The following is a 24003-nucleotide window of genomic DNA, read 5'->3' as shown; positions in this document are numbered from 1 at the left end:
TGAGCCTCAGGAAGCTCTCTAGGACTCTTGTTATAGATGGCTTGTGGTCAGTATCAATGGAAGAAGTTCCCACGGCAATTTTGCCCACACTGATGAAATGACAGATCCTAGACATATTGATAAATGGATATTTTAATCCTATCGTACTTTTAATCACAAAAAAAATTTCTGTCTGCTTTAAGCTTAAGACAAAATTGATTTAGATTAACAAAAGCTAACTTGTCAGTTATATATTAGCACAATATTCCTTTTATTGTTAGCTAAATGATGACATAGTATCTATATAGCAGAAACAGAATTTCAGAGATATTGTACAACTTGTACTTGATAGAATTGGAGGTATCTAGTCTAACTCACGTTGGACTACAAGATAGCTGATGATTTATTATTTAGCCTGCACTATTTCTTTATCACTGAGTCTTCGTGTTTCTGAAGCAGGCCATTCTACTTCTGAACATCTTTAATCGTTAAGTCATCTTTCAGTTGTGTCTTACTCTTCATGACCCCATTTTGAGGTTTTCTTGGCAAAGATACTGGAGAGGTTTGTCATTTCCTTTTCCAGCTCATTTTACAGATTAGGAAGCTTGAGGCAAACAGGGTGAAGTAATTTACCTAGGGTCACACAGCTTATAAGTGTCTGAGGCCGAATTTGAACTCAGGAAGATGAATATTCTGGACTCCAGGCCAAGTGCTCTATGCACGGTGCCACTTTGCTGACTTTGACCCTCTGCTACTTCTACCCGTTTCTTCTATTTAAGTCCTTTGGGTCCAGGTGAAACAAATTTAACCTCACTTCCATGGAATAGCCCTTCACTTACACAAAAGGCAGCTGTCATGATACCCTTAAGTCTTCTTTTCAAGCTAAATATTTCTTCAATTTCTTCAACCATGTTTATGGCATGGTTTCCAATTCCCTCTTCCCCTCTTCATCCTGAGTACTTTGCTTAATTTTTTAAATTTAATTTTTTTAATAAGGAACCTAAATACACAAAAAGGGACATTTTCCTACACACAGAAGAAATTCTGGTTTTTAAAAAAGTACATAAATTCTACATGTTGCTTTCAAAATTGTCCTACTTGTCTGTGCTTCTTTCTGAGCTTCCTTTTATTCTTTTCTGTGCATTTAAAAGTATCTTTTTTTTGAAGGGAGGGGTTTCACTATTGCTACCCTCCCTCTCCTGATCTCTTTCTCACGCTATCATTAGCTTTAATAGAGGAAAAAAAGCAACATTATTACAAATAAAGCAAGAGTTAGGCAAACTAATCCACATAGTGCCTATATCCAAAACTGTATGTCTGAACCTTGTGGCAGTCCACTCTTTTTCAAGAATTGGGTAACATATCTCAAAAAACAGAGTTGATCATTGCTTTGATCAGCGTTATTAAGACCTTTTAAAGTTATTTTTCTTTACAATGTTGTCCTTCATATAAATTGTTCTTCTGGCTCTGCTAACTTCATTCTATCAGTTCAGTACAATTATATATTACAGTTTGTTCAGCCATTCCTTAATTGTCTTAAGAGGCAGTCTAAAGTAGTCCCTCCTACTTGCTTTCAAGATCAGGAAACTTCTTTTCCTTGAGACTGTTTTCTCTCTTTGAACACTACCACCTTCCTAATCCTGATTGTTTCCTTATTAATTTTGAAGCATTTTTACACTATACTCTTTGTATGTTGTTCAACTTTCCTTCGTCCATTTCAGATAAGAGTGAAGTTCATCTGATGCCCACTCTCCCCACCCCTTCTTCCTTGTTTGTGCATTCCTTCCACATACCTAAATTATGAAAAATAGCAAATTCTACTCCCTTCTTCTGCCCTGGGCAAGTCACTTAACCTGTGCTTGCTTCAGTTCCTTTAGTTGTAAGATGGGGATAACAGCAGCATACCTCCCAGGATTGTTGTGAGGATCAAGTGTGATGATAATTGTAGCATGCTTATTAATACAGTACCTGGCACATAGTTATTGCTATGTAAATGTTAGCTGCTATTATCATTATTGTTACTATTTACTAATATTACTATAATTATGATTATTCTTTCTATATTAGTGTTTTCTTCCTTTTACTCTTTCTTCTGTTTCCCCTCTTAAAGACCCTCAGAATAGAACCAGTACACATTCTCTGATTTTCTTAACTCTCTCATTTCCTTTTAAATACAGTAAGGTTCTGAAGGGAAGAAGGGGGAGAATAAGCATTTATATAATGACTCCTATGTGCCACTAATAAGCAGTTTACAAATATTATCTCATTTGATCCTCACAATGACCCTGACAGGTAGGTGTTATTATTACCCCCATTTTACATCTGAGAGAACTGAGGCAAACAGAGGTTAAGTGACTTGCCCAGAGTCACATAGCTAGTGAGTGTCTAAAGCTGAATTTGAACTCAGGTCTTCCTGACTCAAGCCCACTGCTGTGTTCATTCTACTACCTAGCTGCCTCATCACTTATTCTCCTCTGTTGGAATGTTAGCACTCTTTCTTCATACAACTCCTTCCAGTTGCTAATACTTTTGTTGGTTTCTTTCAATTCTTGAAGTTCTGTTTCAAAGTTCCTACTTAGCTCTGGTCTTTTCATCATGAATGCTTGAAAGTACTTTATTCTATTGAAGGTCATTTTTCCCCTATAGAATTATATTCAGCTTTGCAGGGTAAATTATTCATGGTTGCAAACCCATTTTTTTGCTTTTTGAATATTATATTCCAAGATCTGTTCTTTTAGTAAAAGTTGCCAGTCTTGTGTGATCCTGGTCCCTTGATATTTCAGCTGTTTCATTCTGAATGTTTGTAGTATTTTTTCTCTGACATGGGAGCTGTGGATTTTGGCTATGACATTCTTAAGATTTTTCCTTTTGGCATTCCTCTCAGGAGGGGATTGGTGAATTCTTTTCATCTTTATTTTGCATTTTAATTTTATTAGTTCTGGGCTTTTTTAAAGAATGAATTTAAAGACTATATCAGCCAGGGTTTTTTTTTTATCATAGTTTTCAGAAAGTCCAATAATTCTTAAATGATTTCTCTTTCCCAATTGGATGTTTTTAATATCAGGCATCTTAAATTTTCTTCTATTTTTTGCAGTCTTTTGATTTTGATATTTCTAGCTGTCTCACAGAGCCATTGATTTCTGTTTGGTCTTTTTTAGTTCTCAGGGATTCCATTTCTTGGGTGATATTTTACTACTTATTCTTGTTCTGTTTCTCTCCTTGAGAAGTTGTATTTCATTTTTGATCCTTCGTTTTTTTGGTAGGTATTTGAATAGTCTTTGTGGAAATTTAGTTTTTTCTTCTGCTTACAGTTGTTATGGAATTAGATTTCAAATAACTTTTTATACTTGATGGTGTTTTCTTTCAGTTACTCAGTTTTCCATCTTAAATTTGTCAATTAGGGCTTTGTCCCAGGGCCAGCCCTACGTGTTCTCAACTTGGAATCCCTAGGTTCTCGCCCTGATTTTCACCTTCTTATGCTTAGCTCCATGACCATCACCCCTTATCTTTGAGGTTCAAAGCACTGGATCTTCAGAACCCTTTCTAGTATCTCAGGGCAAGGTATTAGAGACCACATAGCTCCTGAGCCTGGTCTGTCCCAGTCTGAGTACTGCGGTGGTTCATTGCTAATTATTTCCTGTTGCTGTTCCATCGGGCTTCTAAGATTTCCCTTCCTTCTCCCCTCTACGTTCTTTTTTTTTTTTTAAACCGTGTTGGGTTTTTCTTAGAGGAGCCCTCTACTCTTATTCCTTCTGGCCACAGAGCTTTGCAGGCTACAATGTATCCCTAGTTGTGCTGGGGTACTGTCCTGGAATGAGCTTGACTCAAGACTAGCTAACTTTATGCAGTTCAAAGGTAGATGAAAATCATTGTACTTTTTCATTGGAATTCTTGATCATGATTCAATCTAGTATAAACTTCAGGGTTTTACTAGAATGCTAGGTATATAGGAGCTGAGCAGTTTGCCTCCTATTCAGGTGGCCTTCTTGAAAGACATCCCTGTTTGCCAGACTTTTGACTATGTTGTCAATGTCTTAGAATGTGGTTTCCCAAAATTGTAATCATCAAGTTTGATATTGAAGTAGAAATAGAAAAAAAAAAAGAACCTTCCGTTTTTAGCAGAGTTGGGTGTGGAACATTATGTGTATTTTCAGGCTTTGCTAAGTTGCTCTCTTCTCCCCCTCCCCCATTTATTCTTTGTTGCAAGGGATGGCTTCCCGGGTGGTGAAAAGGAGGGGAGAGATTTTTAAAAAGAAGGTGATATAAAACAAATGATAATGCTAATTTGCCTCCCTGGGTAGTGAAGGGCCATGAGGGGGGGTGGGAAATATTTTTTTTAAGGTGATGTGAAAATGAAAGATAGCAATATTTTTTTTTCCTTGATGTGGTACTCAAATATGAACAAAATATTCCAGATGTCATCTGGATACAGTGGGACTGTAATGTTCCTTCTACTCTACATTTTATTTCTCTTTAAGCAGCCGAAGATCAAAGTAATTTCTTTGGCTTCCATGAAACAATGTTGAATCATACTGTTTACAATCCACTAAAATCTTCATGTATTTTTCACTTGAATTGTTATATGGACATGCCTCCTCCATCTTGTACTTAGGTCATTGATGTTTTTTTTAACCCAAGTGTAGGCCTGTTCATTTACTCCTATTAAACCATATCTCGTTAGATTTGTCCCTTAATCCTGCTGAATCAAGATATTTTCAGATCCCCATTTTCTTGTTTAGTTACTTTAGATCTCTTCTGTCTTCATGGGAGGCAGCTTGGTACACTAGAAAGAGCAGTAAGTTTATAGTCATAGGATTTGAAGTTGAATCCTGGCTCTGTTACTTACTACATGGGTAAGTCATTGAATGTCTCTGTTTCCTTACCTGTAAAATCAGAGTATTAGAATAGATGCCCTCTAAAATTCCTTTTAGATCTATATAATCTGTGTGTGGGGCATCCCTGACATGGACTTCCACCTGCAATCCCTTTTCATGGAGTGTGGGCCACTCGCTCTCCCCTGCTCTGGCTATATCAACTTAGTTCCCCCTTACAATGGCAGGTCTGAATTCCCAGAGAAGGGCCACCACCATGTGACCATGCTTAAACTTTTTTTGGTTGTGAGAGGTAACCCTGTTACACTCCCCCTACTTACCACAACTGTAGAGCCTCCACCAGTTTGCTTCCGCTAAAACAAACCCAGTCACCCAAAATCATGATAATATTACATCTTATACATAATCATTTGTTTAACAATATGGCAAAAGCAACCATAATTATAGCATTGCAAGGACCCATAAGCAAATACAGGAATAGACAATCTATTGCATAAACCTGGTTCACAGTCTTCCACCAACACACTCGCAGAAACTCGTGAATGAGCAAAACTATGTGCTTGGGGTTATTCACAGCTCTGAACTGCATGCTTTGATATCATTGATCCATTCAGGAACATCTATATCATGGGAAACCATTTTTCTACTTAATAATTTCCTGTTTCTAACTGCTCCCCTTTTGGCCTAATTTAATTCTTTTACTCTCAACTGATGAAGCATTCACAAGCTCTTTTAACTCACAGTCACTCTTAAAAAGGTGCTGAAAACGTGTTTGGCTATTTTGTCTACTAATTCCCTGCAGCCTAAGGTCTGCAGAAGTTATCCTGCTGGCTTTCTCAGCAATGCATAATCAATCTGGTGTTAACCAACACAATCAAACAGCAAATCAGCTTCAAAACCTTCCCCTGCCTGCTTTTCCCTTTCAAACCAGAGAGGGCAACAGAGAGCAATAGAAACTTCTGAGAGGCTTCACAACTGTACACTAGCTGTACATTGCACTAATGGGCAATAGTGGTATCCTAATGGAATCAGCCTTTCTCTAGCTGATTCTCCAGGAATAAGCAACTAACCCACTCTTCTGTTACTGGCTTCTTCTGGCAGCTCAGAGTTGACCTCACCATACCCTGCTTTCTCCTCCCTCTCTTGCCCTTTCTTCACCTCAAACTGTATGGTCACTCCCTTCTATGGCTCAGATCTCAGGTGCAGAACTTGCTTTTCTCTTTCTGGGTAAACGGTCTCAAATTCCTATTTTCTGTTAATTACTAAATCACCCCTCCTTATCTAAGTCTTGCATAATCTCCAAACAGCCATTTGATTTATCATTTTGGTTTGTTTTAACCTTTTAAGCCTAAAACAGTTGCCTATATAAGAGCTCTAGCACCATAATACTCTGCAGCCCCAGCCATTCCACTGTCCACAATCTAGTCCTCTTAACAGTCTCTGACTCTGAACTTTCCTTCCACATGCATTATGTAAGTTTTTAGTAAATAAAAGTTTTTTTTCCTTTCAAGCCACCAAACTCTTCACCTATGAAAGAAGAGTCACTGTACATCCTTTACAAGGTATTTTTAGCCTTATCATTGTATAAAAATTTATTTTCTTCCTTTTTGGCAAACTACTCACATACTACCAGAAAAACTGTATTTAAATATGGATTTTAGGGTGTTTTTTTAAGTAAACAAAAGTTCTTTTTCTTCCCCTTTCATGTACCAAATTGTTCTGACCTTACATCTAAATCCATGATTCTATGCCATCTATAAATTTGTTTATGCCTTCAGTAAGTAAATGATAGAAATAGTGAACAAAACAGATCTCAGTCAAAGGCAGATGCCAAGGTCAATTCACTAGAAATTTCAATCCAGACTGTCATTGTTCTTTGGTTTTAGTCATTAAACTAGTTCTGAATCTATCTAACTTTACTATCTTCCAGCCCACATTCATTATCTTTTCTACAAACATTTTATTAGAGACTTCGTTAAATGTTTTCTTCAGCTGTCTGCACTTGATTTCATCTTTCTGTACATGTCTTTCTAAAATCATTGTTGACCAGTGTGTCAACATCAGTCTTTTTTCTTCCTTACTTGAAACATTTGTGTTTATCAAGGAAATTTTGTTCTTCAGATCAACTTATCTTTTTTAATGCAGCTTCTGCTCTAGAATTGTAGTCTTGCAACTGCTTTTAGCATTAGGCAGTGCTCTAGCAGATGTCCAAATACCAGATTTCTCTCATCATTACTCTGTCATGCTTATGTGGCAGATTTGTGATCTGTTTCTGAAACTCTGTCCATTTCTTTCTGGCAGGTGCATGCTTACTGCAGTATTAATTTATACTTTTGTTAGTCCTAACACAAATGTTCTCTTTTATGCCTCCCCAATCTGGCTTGTGGTTCTTGCATGAATAAATCTTCTTGGTATACAGTGCTACTCCATTGCCCTTTTTGTCTTTTCCTTTTGGATTAAATGTACCTGTCTTTTGCTATGTTATAATCACATCCTATTCTCAAGTTAAAATCTATAATTCATTTATTATCTACTCTTTGCTCTAACTTGAGACCTTCAAGTATTATAGTGTTGGCTTTCTTTTTTGGATGTGATCTTCTGCGAATTAATTACTGGGCCTTTAGCTTTATTTTCTTTTCTCTTATATTACCTATTCCCTGTGATATTTGACTTAGTGGATGTGTGGATAGGTTGGGTTTTTGAGGTGGTGGGGGTTTTTTTTGCGCCTTCCTCTCTGTTTTCCTGTGTAAAACTAATTTGTGTATGTATAAGTCCTTAAACAAATATATTTTACTACTTGTTAGATGTACTTCATCTGGCTAAAAGTCTATAGTTTTCATATGTGAGGTCTTTATTAAGAAATCCAGATCTTTGTTCTCCAGCATCTTCTTTGTATTCTTAAAGTTCATATCCCACTTTAGAAATGTTGTAACAAATTTTTTTCCTTATTTCTAAAATTTAACTTAGGGATTTGGAAGAAGATCCATTATTTACTGATCTTTCACCAGAAAACACTTTGTCAAATCAAGAGTGGCTTAGTTCTTCACCACCTACTACTCCAGAACATCCCAAAAATGATGGAAAAACTGAAGTCCATAAAATTGTAAATAGGTAAGTTTCTGTGTAAATGTCTTTGTCTTTGTTTTCATTTTGTATGCATAATTTGTATGAATATTATTTACATACATACAAATTTTCATTTGAATTTTTCTAAATTGTGAAACTGGTGGAAATCTTCTCTTTCACAGCTTTTACTTATTTAATACAATATAAGGAAACTGACAACTATTTGCCAGTCTTAAAAATTAAAGCTGAGGAAAGTAGTCAAGCCCAAGAGGAGATAAGTTTGATTGGGGTCTAACTAAATATGCAAAAAATAATAACAGTGGTTTTTACCAGGATTAAAATATCGGTTGTTCTTATAGATTTTTAAATTAAATAGTTTGTTTATCGGGAAACATTAAACAATTCCACATTGCCTTTTGATTCAAATAAATTTTCTTGGACAAACATGTTTCTATCCATTTTCTTTTTCTGTTTAGACTTTACTGAATGAGGCCAACAAAATATAGACATTTATCTGCCTCTTCTTCCCAATGACCAAAAGCCTTTCTCTTCTCCCTTTGCTTAAACACTAATTTGAGATCTCATATTAGGATAGGGTTGATCTCTTTATAGATTTGCTTGTTATTTAAGATCAACAATGTCTTAAATTTACTTGGGAATTGTAAATCTGTTTCCACTGATGAATAAATATCATGTCTGCTTGTTCATGAGCAGAGGCAAGTTGTTTGATAAAACGCTTTTAAGTGTAACTTTTGAAATTACAGAAAAATATTTTGCTGGTAATGTATTTGCTATAAAGTTAAGTCAAGTAATATATTCATTTATAATTTTTCAAAGAAGTCTCCTCTTGAAGTGACTTACTTCTGCTCAAAAGGCATCACTAGGCAAAGGCATTTGCTTTTAAGGATACTGTTAAATGTAGAAACAGTAGTACTTAGTATATCTTACTTTTTTGTTTGTTTAAGTTTTCTCTGTCTGGTACCCGATGAAGCAAAATCATCCTACCAGGTAGAGGGCACAGGTTATGACACCTACCTCAGAGATGCTCATAGGCAGGTAAGTAAAAGCAACTAACGTTTTCATTAATATTTTTAAAAATGAATTCATTAAGGGGGTACAGACTCTGAAACGAGAATGGTATATAAAATTTATTTTCTATATCTTTGTGTATATAGATTTGACTTACCTATGCCCCTTTCTACTTTCCTGGTACTAGATTGTTTCCCTCCTTTTCTTCCTTCCTGTGGTGGACTTGACTCCACTAGCCATGTCTAATCACTCTTTCCCCTAGCGGAGAGCAGGATGGGAGGTTGTTTTTTTTGTTTGTTTGTTTGTTTTTAGATAATTGGGGTTAAGTGACTTGCCAGAGTCACACAGCTAGTGAGTGTTAAGTGTCTGAGGCCAAATTTGAACTCAGGTCCTCCTGACTCTAGGGTTGGTGCACCACCTAGCTGCCCCTGAGGGGTCTTTCTTGCATCTGAAGTTATAACTTCAAATGGTTTTCCTCATAGAATCATTTCCAGCTGCTAAACAAACTGTGGAAAGAAAGGTGTTCCTAGAATCCCCAGTTTGAAATTCAAATGTATTTTCTCAGGCAATCATTCTTTTAAACAACTGAATACTTGAAATGTAATCTTTCAGTCTCCCAAATTGTGAATTACCTAAATGTACTTGTAGATGATTTATGATTTAAAATAATATATTTAAACCAATTCTTTCAAATTGGCTTAACACCACATTATTTATGTTTGGAATAAAAGGTCTATAAATTTATAAACTCTAATGAAACAATATAATATAGATATTAAAGAGGACTCTGGATGATTGGTAAATATCAAAGTAATTTTCAAAACTACTTCTGTATCAGAATTTCAAAGAATTTAGTGTAAAAGTGCTTTTATCTGAGTTACACAAATAAAATATTAAAGCCTAAGGGCCAAAATCATTTGAAATTAATAGTTAACTTGAATTCCATTGTTTCTGATTCTCCCTTGTATAGTCTGAAGTCCAGAAGTGTAGTTATCTTTTCATCACTGCCTCTTTTCATTATTTGCCTTTACGTTCTAGGTCTTTATTTTTCAGAATGTTTTGTTATTATTTTATTGTATTCTATAAGGTATCTCTTTGGTAATTTCATTGGTATAACATTAAAATGATAAATTAATTTGGGCATTGTTGTCATTTTTATTATATTGACATGATATAGTGATGAATATTCCTCAGGCTCTGTAAGTTGTTTTTTTATTTTAAGGAGCACTTTGAATCTATACAGGTATTTTGTGTGCTTTGAAATTCATAGTAATTTGAGGGACTTAGCATTTTAAGCATTTTAATTGTCAGTTTTAAAATGACTTGTCTTGTTTTTTAATGACTGCTGTTGGGGGCAACTAGGTGGCAGAGTGGATAGAGCACCGGCCCTGGAGTCAGGAGGACCTGAGTTCAAATTTGGCCTCAGACACGTAACACTCACTAGCTGTATGACTCTGGGCAAGTCACTTAATCCCAATTCCTCACCAAAAAAAAAAAAAGACTACAGTTAATACTAAAAGGAGTTTTACATTTTGTCACAAATGTCTTTTGTTTAGACTAAGGAAAGTTTAAGGAGACACATTATAGGGAATATTCTTTTGTTTAGATTTTGGAAGTTGCCTATTTAAGAAGATAATGTTCTTTTTATTGTTGATTCTTCAAATTTTTGAATCGGAGATGAGAGAAAAATTCTCATGTAAATTTGAGAGTACCTCCTTTCTTGAAATAGCAATTATAGGCCCAACTATAGACACATACTACACCATTGCTTTTTTGCTGATAAATATCTATCTACTAATTTTCATGCCATTTGATAATAAATGTGGTGTTTTTGTCAGGACTTATCCTACTTTTAAAATCCAGTTGCAAATATTGAAGGAAAGAAGTAACAAAGCTTTTTGTGACGGTGGTGCTTTGTCATTGTACTTTATGCACTCTGCCACCTTGTCACCTCAGAGCAATTTCAGTTAAATGTTCCTCCTTTGGGCCTCTATAAGCCATGTGGGGAGAAAGGCCCAGTGAAGATCAGAGACTAACAGATGGTAAAACTGGTAGGCACTCTAGAGATTCATCTACTCTAAACCCCTCATTTTACAGATAATGGAAACCAAAGCCCTAAGGGATTAAGGACACTTGCCTGAGGTAACAATCTCTGGTAGTCTGGATTCAAACCCAAGGTTTTTGAGTTCCAATCCAGTATTCTTTAGTGTTTTCACTGTGTTCCACTGTAGTGTGTATCCAGCATAGCACCTGTTTTGTTAAATACATATACAGCAATGTATTTCTGAAAACCTTTTTTGTTTAAAATTTGTTAGCCCAATTTAACTATCAAAATGCCTTTTCCCTAGTTCCGGGACTACTGTTCTATCTGCTTAAGATGGGAGTGGCCTGGGTCTCCAAAAGCATTGGAAAAGTGCAATTTAGAAGCAGCTTTCTTTGAGGGTCATTTCTTGAAAGTTTTGTTTGACAGAATGGGAAGGATTCTTGATCAGGTAATTGGAAATCCAGTACTTACAGTTTTGTGTTTTTTTAGAATTACTATTCTCTGTAAATTGTACTTGTTCTAATTTATCTTCAACATAACAATTAGATATTCTTTGATTGTCTTACTTGATATACTCTTATGAAACTTTCTCAGTTTAGTAACCTGACTGCTTCTTTGGTGACCTAAGTAATTTCCCTCAATGATCAGCTTAGAAAGCTAAACTTGGATTTATATGGACATTTAAAAAAGAACATTAGAGAGTTAGAGGTGCCATTAAATGCAAATTAATATTCATTAACTTTTTTTTTCTTGTAAAATTGCTAAAGTTCGGTATTTATTTTCTTGGGTCCATGATGCATATACTCCTTTTATTGTGGCAGTTCTCAAACCATGCACACCTCTCATCCTTTGTACTTCTTGTCTACATTCCTCTCTAATGAGAGGGAAACTTTCCTCCGGGTCTTTTAACATTTTGTGTTTGCCATTGCTGCACTTAGGCTATCTGTAAGTTTATCTACCATATTAGAAAACCAAGCTTGCTGATCTAAACCAGGCATCAGCAAACTGATATGTCCCCTGTTTTACAGTCCATGAGCTAAGAATAGTTTTTATATTTTTTTATGGCATTTTTTTTATATCTGGGTTTAGATCTCATTCTCTCCCTCACCCACTAACAAATCATCAGAGTACTTAGCTTTCAAACAAGACTTTGTATTGACTGTGCAATTGGGAGAAAATGGGAAGAAAACCCTTTTAAGTTATCCAATATAGAATAAAATTTTACATGTTTTCAAATTGTTTTCCTCTGAGATCTTCCAGAAAATGTGCCAATGATTTTTAAACAAATTCTGGAATATTACAAAAATTCTGTCCCTCAACTTTGAGAGGACAGTACTAAGTACTGAGGAAAATCAGGTAAAGAAAATAAAATTAAGAAAATAAAGAAATGTCATGAATTGGGTCAGACCATGTTTTATAAAAACAAACAAACAACATGATGTAGGTTTTCTGTGTTTTCTGTTGCCTCTTAATAGTGGGTAGCTTCTGAAAAGTTTGTTATAAAAGGTTCTCTAATATTTGAGTAGTATAAACTTTTAGAGATTAAGTTTTTGTAGGTTTAGGTAATATTTTGGAGTCTAGTATATATAATAGTTATACTACTCTTTAATCTTACTACTTTATTTGTCTTATTGAAAATTTCTCCTACATACCCAGAGCTAGTTGGTCAGGCGCAGTATCTGATCACTGAAGATTCAATAAATGCTGCACTTATTCTCACTTACTAGCTTTACTTGGCTACCTACTTAGGATATAAGTTAGGATATGTAAACAACCTGTTATTTGTCATCATTCCAGTGCTTAGCTCAGTGTCTTCCACATAGCAGGCATTTAATACATGTTTATTAGCTGATGAATTGATCATTAAATACTCTGAGAAATATGCTAATTAAGAATCTAAATGTTGGGAAGCAAGAATTTCAGGATTCAAATTAGATGCAATTCAAATTCAATTTAGAATTTTTTCTCTAGGTTTCTTTGTGTGATCTCTGTAGTACCTTTAAAAAAGGATATTAAAGACAGAGTATCCGAAGGTAAAATAATTGTGGTTCTTAGATAAGGGTTTTAATTTAATTCTAATCCATCATTAATGTAAAATCATATAGTTAGTGCTCAAATGATTCTAGTGGTCTAAAATAAGTAGTGTTTGGACTTTTACCCATACTATTTTCAGTTTATCATTCTAATTATATTTTCCTTAAGTAATGAATGGAAGAACTAAAGTAAGCTTAAAAATTGAAGACCATCTTATACAAAAATTATGATATAATTCTTCATAGTTTGAGTTATCCTTTTCATATTCTTTGATACCAATAGCATAACCCTTAAGTGGAATTCTTACTTATTTTTTCTAACATTTCATTTGAACTTGAAATGAAAGAAAAATGAAAGTTTATAGGCCAGCTGTTGCTATTGTTATCTTAGTTGTGTCTTGTTAGGGAAAACTATGTCATGTTATCAGAGAAGGAAAGTACAGATGAGGATAGGAATATGTTTCTCTTCTGTTCTGGCAAAAACAGGTAGAATTGTCAGATTGGGGGTGGCTCATAGATAACCCTTTTGAAAAGATTAATTCAGTGATAAAACTAGATTTGATTGAGACCATGGAACTGAAATCTTCCACTTACTCAAATGAGTATTAGTTTTGTTTCTTTTAGCACTTGATTAAACATAGCTGTTATTATAAACTACCTGTGTTTACCAGATTTGCACCTGGCATGGCTAGATGTTTTGTTGTTGTTTTTTTAAGCTATTTGGTTGAGTTACTCATGAAATATCTTTAGTATTTTTTTTCAGCCAAAGACAAGGTTTATTAGAACATCTGTCATATTGGGCAGACTCTTAAGGAATCTTAATATTAGTGAGCTATTGGCTAGATTCTAAGAATCTGAGCCTATCTTTAGTATTTTTGAAGATTGCATAAAAATGATCATAAATCATTCTTCCTTCCCTTTCACCTACCATCCCTGCTATATTCATGGCTCCTTTCTGCCCACACTGTCCTCCTGTGGAGACAGAGGAGAGACAATATAACATTTTTATATGTATTTATATAGATGTTAATCATTTACTTCTCTTGAAAACTGTTCATATTCTTTGATTGCTTATCTGTTGGGAAAATGGCTTACTGAGATATAGATCCTACAGAACATTTTAGGAACTAGAAGAGATTTGACTTCTATAGTCCAAACCCCATAAACGATCTTAGCCAAAATGCTGAGAAGCAGTACCCCTTCATTTTAAGGAGAAGGAAATGAAGACCCATTGAAGTAAAGTGATTTTTCCCTAAGTCAAAAATTAGTGTCAGAGCTGCAATTTATACATTAGACAGTGAAAAATACAAATAAAGTATCTTAGTTATGTTTTTGTGTCTGTATCTATGTGATGTATGAAAAAAACCTAAGGTTTTTTGGGTTAGAGTTTTTTTGGCTAAGCTCATTCGGGCTAATGGTGATAGATTTCCTTTCCTTTGGTTGCAGAATATCATAATGGGAAAGCAAAATAGTAGATTGTATTTTCTGATGAATTTAGGTTGAGCAGTAAATTAAGTAGAATGGTATTAAATATAAGAAAAATCACTTAAGATGTTTCTCTTTCTGTTTTTTCCTTTCCACAGCCATATGATGTAAATTTACAAGTAACATCAGTGTTATCCAGACTTTCTCTTTTCCCTCATCCTCATATACATGAGTACCTTTTGGATCCATATGTGAATCTGGCTTCTGGCTGTAGATCACTTTTTTCTGTTATTGTCAGGGTGAGTGATTAATATTGTGTGTTACATAGGGTCTATAAAAGTGCATAGAAGTGCTAGCATATTGTTAAAATTATTAAGGAAATATAGCATTATATGCCAGATTTAATAAAGTACATGCAAGAGGAAATATTTTATATGTGTTCCTTGAAACAAGTTTACATTCACTACTCCAAAATCTCTTCCAACCCTGATATTCTATGACTTAGGTTGTACGTAAGGAAATAGCTTAATATAAAACAATTTTATTAGACATATGCCTACTACGAAAAGAAGGTGAATATATACGGGTGTTATGCTATAATATACACTGGACACTGGACTTGGAGTCCTGTTTGAGTCCTAGTTATTAAATGGCTATGTATGTGCAATTTACTTCCCTCCTTTTGACTTAGTTTCTTTATCTCTAAAATTAAGATGTTGGATTAGATGAGCTCTGAGGTCCCTTCCAGCTCTAACAATCATGAGATCATAGCTCTAGAGCTGGAAGGGACCTTGGAACTTACCTAGTCCAGCCCCATCATTTTACAAATGAAGAAACAAAGGCTAAAGAGGTTAATTGACTTACCCAAGGTCACCCAGAGAGTGACAGAAGTATGAGTTGGATTCAGGTCCTTTTATTTAAAGTCCTATGTTCTTTCCATGTTCCGTTGTTTCATACTGATCTCAGTCCGTGAGTATGTGAAATTCTGCTTTAGCTGTAGATAAAAAAACTGTAATGTGGTACTAAATGCTGGAGTCAGAAGTCCTAGATTTGAATCTTGACTGCTACTTATGATGTCTGTGACTTTAGGCAGGTCACAACCTCTGAACTTCAGTTTCTTATCTGTAAAGTGAAGGGGTTGGATTCAGTGCCTCCTAAGGTCACTTCCAACTCTGTGTCTGTGCTCATGTGAATATTGAAAAATAAACCTTTAAAAGCCTTTGTGTTAAGTTTTTACATTAATTGGGTACATGTGAATACATTGTCAAAAACAGGCACATTTATAGTAAAAACTGACATTTCCTCTCATATCTTAAGTAAAGTGGGTTATATAGAAGCTTTATAATAATAGCAACTCTCATTGTACATTGCTTTAAATTTTACAGAACACCTGCAGTATAATTCTCTTTTAGATAGATTGAGGATATATTATTATCCTCTTTTCCATATAAGTCAGCAGATGTCCAGAAAGAATTAAGCTTTTAAGGATCAAAGCCTAAATTAAAATGAAATTTTCCTGAAACCTACCTTAGCATTATTCCTCATACTATACTACTACGAACTGCTCTTATTTTCCTGGAGGTTCCCATGCATAAGATTTGAGAGACGTGGTGTCTTTTGTTCCTGTGTGTTACAGGTTGTTGGAGACCTTATGGTCCGAATCCAGCGGATTCCAGATTTCACTCCCAAACTTCTGCTGGTCAGAAAACGACTACTTGGTTTGGAACCTGAAGGCCCAATGTAAGCCATAATTACGTGTGTTGTCATAAAAAAGCTTATAAACATATTGCTGTTTTACTGATTCACTTTTAATGACCCTAGCTCTTTTCTCTTTTCCAGGATTGACCACATGACATTACTAGAGGGTGTGATTGTGCTAGAAGAGTTCTGTAAGGAACTGGCAGCAATTGCATTTGTGAAGTATCACACTTCATCAACACCATGAGGAACATCTTAATGGTAGCCTCCATGTCACCCAGGCAAGAAAGGATGAAGCCTTAAACTGGCCAGAACCATGGAGGACATAACGGAATGGACATTCTTGATAACAGGTGTACAGTTTTGGACATTGTCTTTATTGTAATGGCTCTGTATATAATTGCACGTCATTGAACCCAGGATGCAATCAAAGAAACTTCAGGAAACAAACATTTCTAAAGACTGTTTCAAAAGCTGTAAAAATTTCTGATGTCATAACTTTGATGATCTTGTCTTATTTTAATATCATTTTAGGTAGTGAGGCTTTTTGACACTCTGAAGCTCAGTGCATATGTTCTTTTGGATTGATATGTAGCGAAGAAAATCACTGGTTTTTGTAACTTTTTGATGTCAGAATTCTTAGCAAACAAAACATGAAAGGAAAGTGGAAATCAGAAAATGCTATAAAAAGAAAACTTCATTGAATACAGAAAAAAGGTAGGGAAAAGCAGAATGTGATAACAGAAGATAAGAATTTTTAAAACAAATTAGCTTCAATCTTTTATAAGAAAAAGAATAATTTAGTACAGTGAAGAAATTCTTGATTCATGTACTTGATATTTAATCAATTACACATTTTTCAAAATATTATTTTAATCTCACTTAGCAGTGTTAAGAATTTATTTCATATGTTGGTCCCAATTTATTTAAACTATCATATTTGCCACTGTTTGCTAAAACAGTATTTTTTTAAGAAGCTTATTTAACACAAATTGGGTTAAGAACATTTTGTGCCTTGGCAATGTATTTTGTGATTTTTATTATCCTGTTGAATTTCATGGTAGTTTCCCAGCAAGGAACTGACTGATACCACTTTAGTAAGCAGCAATCAGAATGCCAACATCCTCAGTGTTTACATTTTTCTTTATTGAAGTCTTTCTTGTATAGGATTCTAAAAGATAAAAAAATCATAGTCTTTCAATGTCCTGATTCTATTTAAAAGGATTTTGGTAAATTGTTGTGTGTATGTCTGTGTGTAGAAAGAACATGCTGAATCTCTTGGATTCTTCAGTAGCTTATCCAAATGGCACGGGTTGTAAGCGCTTCATGGACAAAGCAGTGTTTGTTGCTGCCACCTAGCCTTTTAATTTAATTGATTTTTTAGTACTCAGATCAGTTCTTCTAAGTTTGTCTGTTTAGGAGTTTTTTTTGTTGTTAACATTTTAAAAGTTAAGCAGCTGCACTTTCTTTTTTTTTCATTACCAGTCCACTTAAAGATATTTGGGGGAAAGAAGTTAACTTTATAGTCATTTAAAAGGAATCTATCACTGCCTCTTTGAGAAGGTATATTTACTTAGCACATATTTGCATATATGAAGACTGCACTGCCTATTTGTAGGACCAAATTATAAATCTTTGCATGTTTAGGTCTTTTGCTTTTATTCCATTTTTTCTGTTCTTTTATGTTTCATAAAGCTTCTTTTCATTATTACATAAGAACAGAATATTAAACAGTTATGAATATTCTTAACAGTAGTAAATTTACCACCTTTTTAAGAGAATATATGTTCTAAGTAATTTAGTCCCAATTTGTAATGACATTCCAAATTTGCAAAGTAAAATAACAAAAAAAAAATCAAGTTCCTAAACTGCAGGTATTAACATCATGTGTTGTTTTCTTTAAAAGATTTTTACAATGGAGTCTCATTCAGTCTGCTATTGTTATCAGTCAGTTCATGCAAAGAATACTGCATTCTTACTCTATTGTAGAAGTTGTTTACTTAATTTGGATTATTTAAAATTTAATGCATTAAGGTAAATTTTGCTTTTTAATATTTTCTTATGTTTGGTATATAATTGTTTAATGCTTAAGATGTCACTGTGATGCTGTTACCTCTCAAGCCAAATGCTATTCATTTCCCACTCTCAGAAATGGGTGTTCAAGCTCATCCATGAAATCAAGCTAATAGCTTTAGGACTTGTTTTTGTAATGGGTGCTGCTTATGAAACCATAGTTATATTAATACAGTGATTCTTCCAAATAAGTTAACAATTAAGATATGCTTTGCTTTTATTTTTAATTTTTTTCTAATTTTCACATGCACTTTTCATGTTTAGGAAGATATGAAAAATCACTTAATTTTAGATCTGGATTTGTCAGTGGAAAGTTGCACTAAATAGCTAGTTTTTATTGTTGTTTTGTGTTTAGGGCTCTTTATTACCTATCAGTGAGTGTTTAAATAAAAGGTTGTTAATAGCTAGTGTTGGACTAAAAAACACTGCTGAGATAATTACCTTAAGCAGATCCCAAATTGAATTTTAGCTTTGCTGCCTATTTGTGTAAATATGGGGTGCAATTTAAAAAAATTTTTTTTCCACCAGTATAGTACTGTTTTTAAACCCTATTGAAATTTTCATAGTGAGCATCAGTCTTAGCCTATTACCATTGTAATGCTCACATTGTGACTATGTATAGTTCTCATAATATATCTGTCTGTGCAATATGGGAGCTGTGAGTTAATACACAGCTTTTCAGTCTGGTTGTACATTACTTTATGTATATATATAAGGACCAAAATCCTTAGCTTGCTTACACTGTTGCTAGTGTAAAAATTGTTACACCTAATTTTACAGGGCACAAATTATAAAATTACTTCATAAATTGGAAAGTTATTTCCATAAATTATTGTACAAATTAAAAAATTACCATTTAATTATGAAGTTCATAGGCATTGAAAGAAACTGTAAAATGCTAACTCACAAATTACATGGTGTTTGTATTTTGGGTTGTATGATAAATCCAGATATTTATGCCAAGGTAATAATCCAGTGCTTTAACACAACTGATAATCATTTCAGGCCCTGTAAAATAGTGTTACTATAAACTCTTTGTTTGCCTCCTGCCTTGTTTACATTAAACAGAGGATATTCAGCAAATTTTTTCTATTGAACTTTGTATAAATTGCTGACTTAACAGTGTTACCATGGTTTGGCAGTCATGGGGCTATCCAGTGAAGAAACTATCCCAAGCAGTGATCAGAGTACATACTTTAACTTTTACAAAGAAGATTGTGATAAAGTTCAACTTTGTGCTAACCAATGCATGCAGGACTAAGAGGGATATTCAAAAAATAAATTAATTTAATTTAAACTATATGTGTATTTATATTTTTGGAATTTGAATTGTATAATTTCATTTGTTGCATGTATTTAAAGGAAGAAGGGTTTATATAACAATGTTGTAACAATAATATGTCATTTCATTCCAAATATGATTTTATTTCAAAAACTTATTACTATTTTGCCTGATGATTAGCCATTCAGTTAAGTATAAAATTCTCCAAATTGGTAACTGAATAGAACAAGTACAGTGTATAGCATAGTCTGAAAGAAACAAAGCCAGCCTTACTCAGACTGCCTGGCATCTTTTCATCCCTGCCTTTCAATTTAAAGCTTTAGAATTTGAAAGTAGAAAAGATAATGGGATGAGGATGCACCAGCAGAAAAGATTTGTGTATTAGTGATTGGAGGCCCTTAACCATTGCTTCTCCTCTCTTTGCTAACCATTTATACAGAAAGTTGCAGGATGAGATGGGGGGGGGAGTGGCCAAATATATACATAATTTTTATGAGTTAAGAATTTACCAATATTTCATCTATTATAATACTGTAATAATCCCAAGAATAATTTGGAAAATTCAAGTCCTGCTTCAGAGAGAGAGACAAGAGTGCGTGTATACACACTACAGGTAGTAGGGAAATTTTGCCACTTGTCAGTAACAACAAAAAAAAGAGCTGAGTCATTGTCATAGCATGGTCCATGCCAAGCAACTTATGTGGCAAACTAGTTCAGGAACAACACAACAGCTACCAAGTATATTTTCCTATTTTTTTTTTGTTATTATTTGACCGCTGCATGTATTAGAATCTACACGTACATCAATGGAGGGCACTGCCACATCAGGGTCTCTACACAATGAAGAAATCACTGGTGGTCCAGATCCACCTATACATTCCTTCAAAAAAAGAGTTGATGGGAGGCAACATTGAAAGTATTCCAGAATGAAATTTGACTCTTTAATACTTACATTTGACTGTAGATGTGTCTGATTTGAGAATCCACAGCACTTCAGATAATAAAATGAAGTCACACTATGAGAAGTTAATTCAGGAAGAACTGACTCACTTTTCTATCTCAATGGCAAGTTTACATCACGTATGTAGCTCTCATCTCTTCTGGCCTAGATCCTGCATTTCCAGTTGTCTTCTAGATGTCTCTACCTCGATGTCCCATAGATATCTCAAACACAACATGCTGAGTACTAAACTCATTATGCTTTCCTCTTCCTTCTGACTTCTCAGTTTCTGCCAAGAGTACCACCAGTCATCCAGGTTCACAACTGGGGAATCATCCTGAATTCTTAATTCACATTTACTCCCTTATCCAATCAATGGCCAAGACTTGTCAATTCTACCTCTGAAATATCTCTTGTATACATTCTTTTCTGATTATTTGCAGCATGACCACTGTAGTTCAGACCCTCATTACTTCTCACACAAATTATTTCAAAAGCCTCCTCATTGGTCTTCCTACATCCATTCTCTCTCATCTCCAATACATCCTCCATTGATATTCTGTGTCACATTCTTGCTCACAAAACTTTAATGGCTCACTTTTGCCTCCAGTATAAAATAAAAACTCTTTAGTTTGGCCTTTTTAAAGCTTTCCTGCCTCTTGCTGAGCTAATGACCTTCCCTCATTCAGTTTGTGCTCCAACCATGCTGGTCTGCTGTTTTAGGGGTGCAGCATTCCATCTCTCACCTCAGTGCCTTTGTACAGGCAGTCTCTCATACCTGGAATTCTTCCTCAGCCCTTCCCTTTGGAAGTCCTATTTCCCTGCAAGAATCAGTTCCTGTATGTCACCTTAAAGTGACCTTTTCTCCTGGCTCTGGAGTCAGAACCTGGGTTCACGTCTGATGCATATTACCTGTTTGACCTTGGGCAAGTCACTTAACTTTCTTGGGCCTCAGTTTCCCCATCTATTAAATTAGGGTTTACTAGATCACCTCTGAGATCCCTTCTAGCTCTAGTTTTATGATCCTATGATTGCCAGTAGGTAATGCTGCCCCCAACAAAATCACTATTTTCTGCATAGCTTGCATATACTGATCTGTGCATATGGAGTACCTCCTCAATAGAATGGAAGCTCCTTCACAAGGTAAGGCCTCTCTGCCTTTTGCATCTGTATTCCCTCCACCTCAGTACATCACACAATGGCTGGCACATATTAGGCTCTTAGTAAATGCTTATTGTTTGATTGAAACGACACTTTTTTGGGCACTGGTTCAAAACACCAACTCACATTGTTGTTTTTGTTTGTTTTCTCTGTACTTTCTTTCCCCATTGTGGCTCATGTCTCCCAGGAGGCCAGGAGCAGTAGTTAAACATGGTTTAAAAGACCTTTCTTCCTAGCATGTAGACTGTATAAAAAGAAGCACATGTAGAAATAGTAAATTAAATTACTAATGGATCTGAGTAGAAAAGTAAGCCCAAACAGCTATGGTGGGTTTTTCATGGCTTAGACCTTTCTGGATGTGAGATAAGTAAGATTCTGGTTTAAAAGGCAATCTCTTCCCTTGGTTAGCTAGGCCTCATTAGCGGCCCTTTTGCTTATTGCTACAGCTCAGAACTCTAGCTCCTAAATATGGGCTTAATTGTCCAGTCTGCATGGGGGAAACTTGGAAGAGATAACATGGTTTAATGAAAAGAACACTAGACTTAGGAGTGAAGGGATTGGATTTTAAGTTCCATTTGTGCCTCTTATCAATATGACCTTGAACAAGTAACTTTGCTTCTGGCCTTCAGTCGTCTTATTGGTAAAAGGAAGTGATCTGTAGAGATCCACTTAATTGTAATAGTCAATGACGCAAGGATCAGGAAGGATTATGTGGGTTGGAATCAGTACAGCTGAATTAAAAAATTACTAAGCATAGATCAGAAAGACATCTAAGTTAATGATTGCCCCCATAGTTGACCATGCCACGAATGCCTCAGAGATACTATAGGTTTGCTTCCAGATCACCTCAGTAAGTGAATATCACAATAGAGTGAGTCAGACAAATTTTTGGTTTCGCAATGAGAAAAGTTATATTTACACTATACTGTCACTATTAAGTGTACAGTAAGTAGTATGTCTAAAAAATATGCATAATGTTAATTTAAAATACTTTATTGCTACAAAATGCCAACCATTATCTGAATTTTCAGCAAGCCATAGTCTTTTTCCTGATGGAGGAAGGTCTTTCCTCAGTGCTGATGGCTTGCTGACCAGGGTGGTGGTTCAACAATGAAGTTTCTCTCAATTGACTCTTCCTTTCACGTGAACATTTAGAGGCCATGTAAGGTTATTAACTGGCCTAATTTCAATATTGTGTTTCAGGGAATAGGGAGGTCTAGGAGAGGGAGAGGGAGATGAGAAGTGACTGGTCAGTGGAGCAGTTAGAACACTACTCCATCTCTGGATTCCAGGCATTTTCACTGGCTGTCCCCTACCTAGAATGCTCTCATTCCTGCTTCCCTGATTTCCTCCAAGTCCCAACAAAAGTTCCACCTTCTAAGGAAGCCTTTCCTAATTCCTCTTCATTCTAAGTGCTTTACTTCTGTTGATTATTTCCAATTTATTCCACACATAAGCTAGTTTGTACATAGTTATTTGCCTTTTGTTTCTCTCATTAAGACTGTGCTGCTAGAGAGCAGGTAATATCTTCTTCCTTTCTTTGTATCACCAGTCCTTAGGCATGTAACAGGTGCTTAATAAATGTTCAGTGAACATTGGAGGTTTAGCTGAATTCGTACTGTCCTGCAAGGAGACCTTTCTGACTTGGCAAGGCAGTTGTAGTGGTGAAAAAAGAGGTAGAGGGGAAATAGCATTTTGTCTGAATGCTGTCTTTTTTATTCTTATTTTAAGCAAGTTGTTTTCATTGCATTTTTGTGATACCTGAATTATTGGATTAGCCTCAGTTGGCCTGACCCAGAATAGATCTTATAAGTTTTCAATGGATTCATGATAATGTTTTTTAAAATGTTGGTCTGGGCCTGCAGTTTCATCAGTGTGAGAAACATGCCAACTGATCTAAGAAATCTATCTGTAAATTTTGTAGCCTTTTAACCTGATTCAGCTCTGCCTCAGTTGCCTCCTAATGCTAGAGATGCCTCTGTTTCTAGCCTCTAATGAATTTCTTACTGGAACCTCCATTTCTGGAATCACCCATGGCAGTTATATCTTCTTCTAACCTAGCTCAGTTCCTAACACTCCAGACTTTTCAACCTTGCCTCTCCCCTAACCCTGCCCCATTTCAGTTCACATAAAATGTATGATTTACTTCCATTAGAATGTAAGGTCTTTGAGGGCAGGGATTGTCTTTCTTTTTGCTTATGTTTCTTTTCTGGCCCTTAGAGTAGTGCGTGGCACACAGTAAGTGTTAATAAATACTTTAAATCAAAGTCTTATGTATAGAAAACTAAGTGGACACTAAGGTCACATGACTTGGCCATGGTTACGTAGCTAGTACATGCAAAGACAGGACTTGGACACAGGTTCAAGTTTACCCAATTGTAAATCTGGAAGTAACCCTCTATTATACCACCATGCCTCTCCTGCTGTTAATAAATCTTAAA

The 24003-nt window shown here is 35.2% G+C and overlaps 1 protein-coding gene across 2 annotated transcripts in view; it reads left to right on the top strand.

Moving 5' to 3' along the window:
• FHIP2A (FHF complex subunit HOOK interacting protein 2A) overlaps positions 1 to 19476 on the top strand; it is a 46326-nt gene extending 26850 nt beyond the window's left edge. For both annotated transcript variants that reach the window (XM_078151042.1, XM_020988140.2), the window contains 6 exons: positions 7779 to 7922; positions 8843 to 8933; positions 11255 to 11398; positions 14567 to 14707; positions 16045 to 16148; positions 16248 to 19476. In XM_078151042.1, coding sequence (XP_078007168.1) covers positions 7779 to 7922; positions 8843 to 8933; positions 11255 to 11398; positions 14567 to 14707; positions 16045 to 16148; positions 16248 to 16353 — 730 coding nt within the window. In that variant the 3' untranslated portion in view covers positions 16354 to 19476. The remainder of the gene's footprint in view (positions 1 to 7778; positions 7923 to 8842; positions 8934 to 11254; positions 11399 to 14566; positions 14708 to 16044; positions 16149 to 16247) is intronic.
• Positions 19477 to 24003: the final 4527 nt, after the last annotated feature.

Source organism: Phascolarctos cinereus, unplaced genomic scaffold (genome assembly GCF_003287225.1).
Source record: "Phascolarctos cinereus isolate Bilbo 61053 unplaced genomic scaffold, phaCin_HiC Scaffold_3;HRSCAF=262, whole genome shotgun sequence".
Classification (NCBI taxonomy): domain Eukaryota; kingdom Metazoa; phylum Chordata; class Mammalia; order Diprotodontia; family Phascolarctidae; genus Phascolarctos; species Phascolarctos cinereus.
This window is presented reverse-complemented; position numbering and strand designations above follow the sequence as displayed.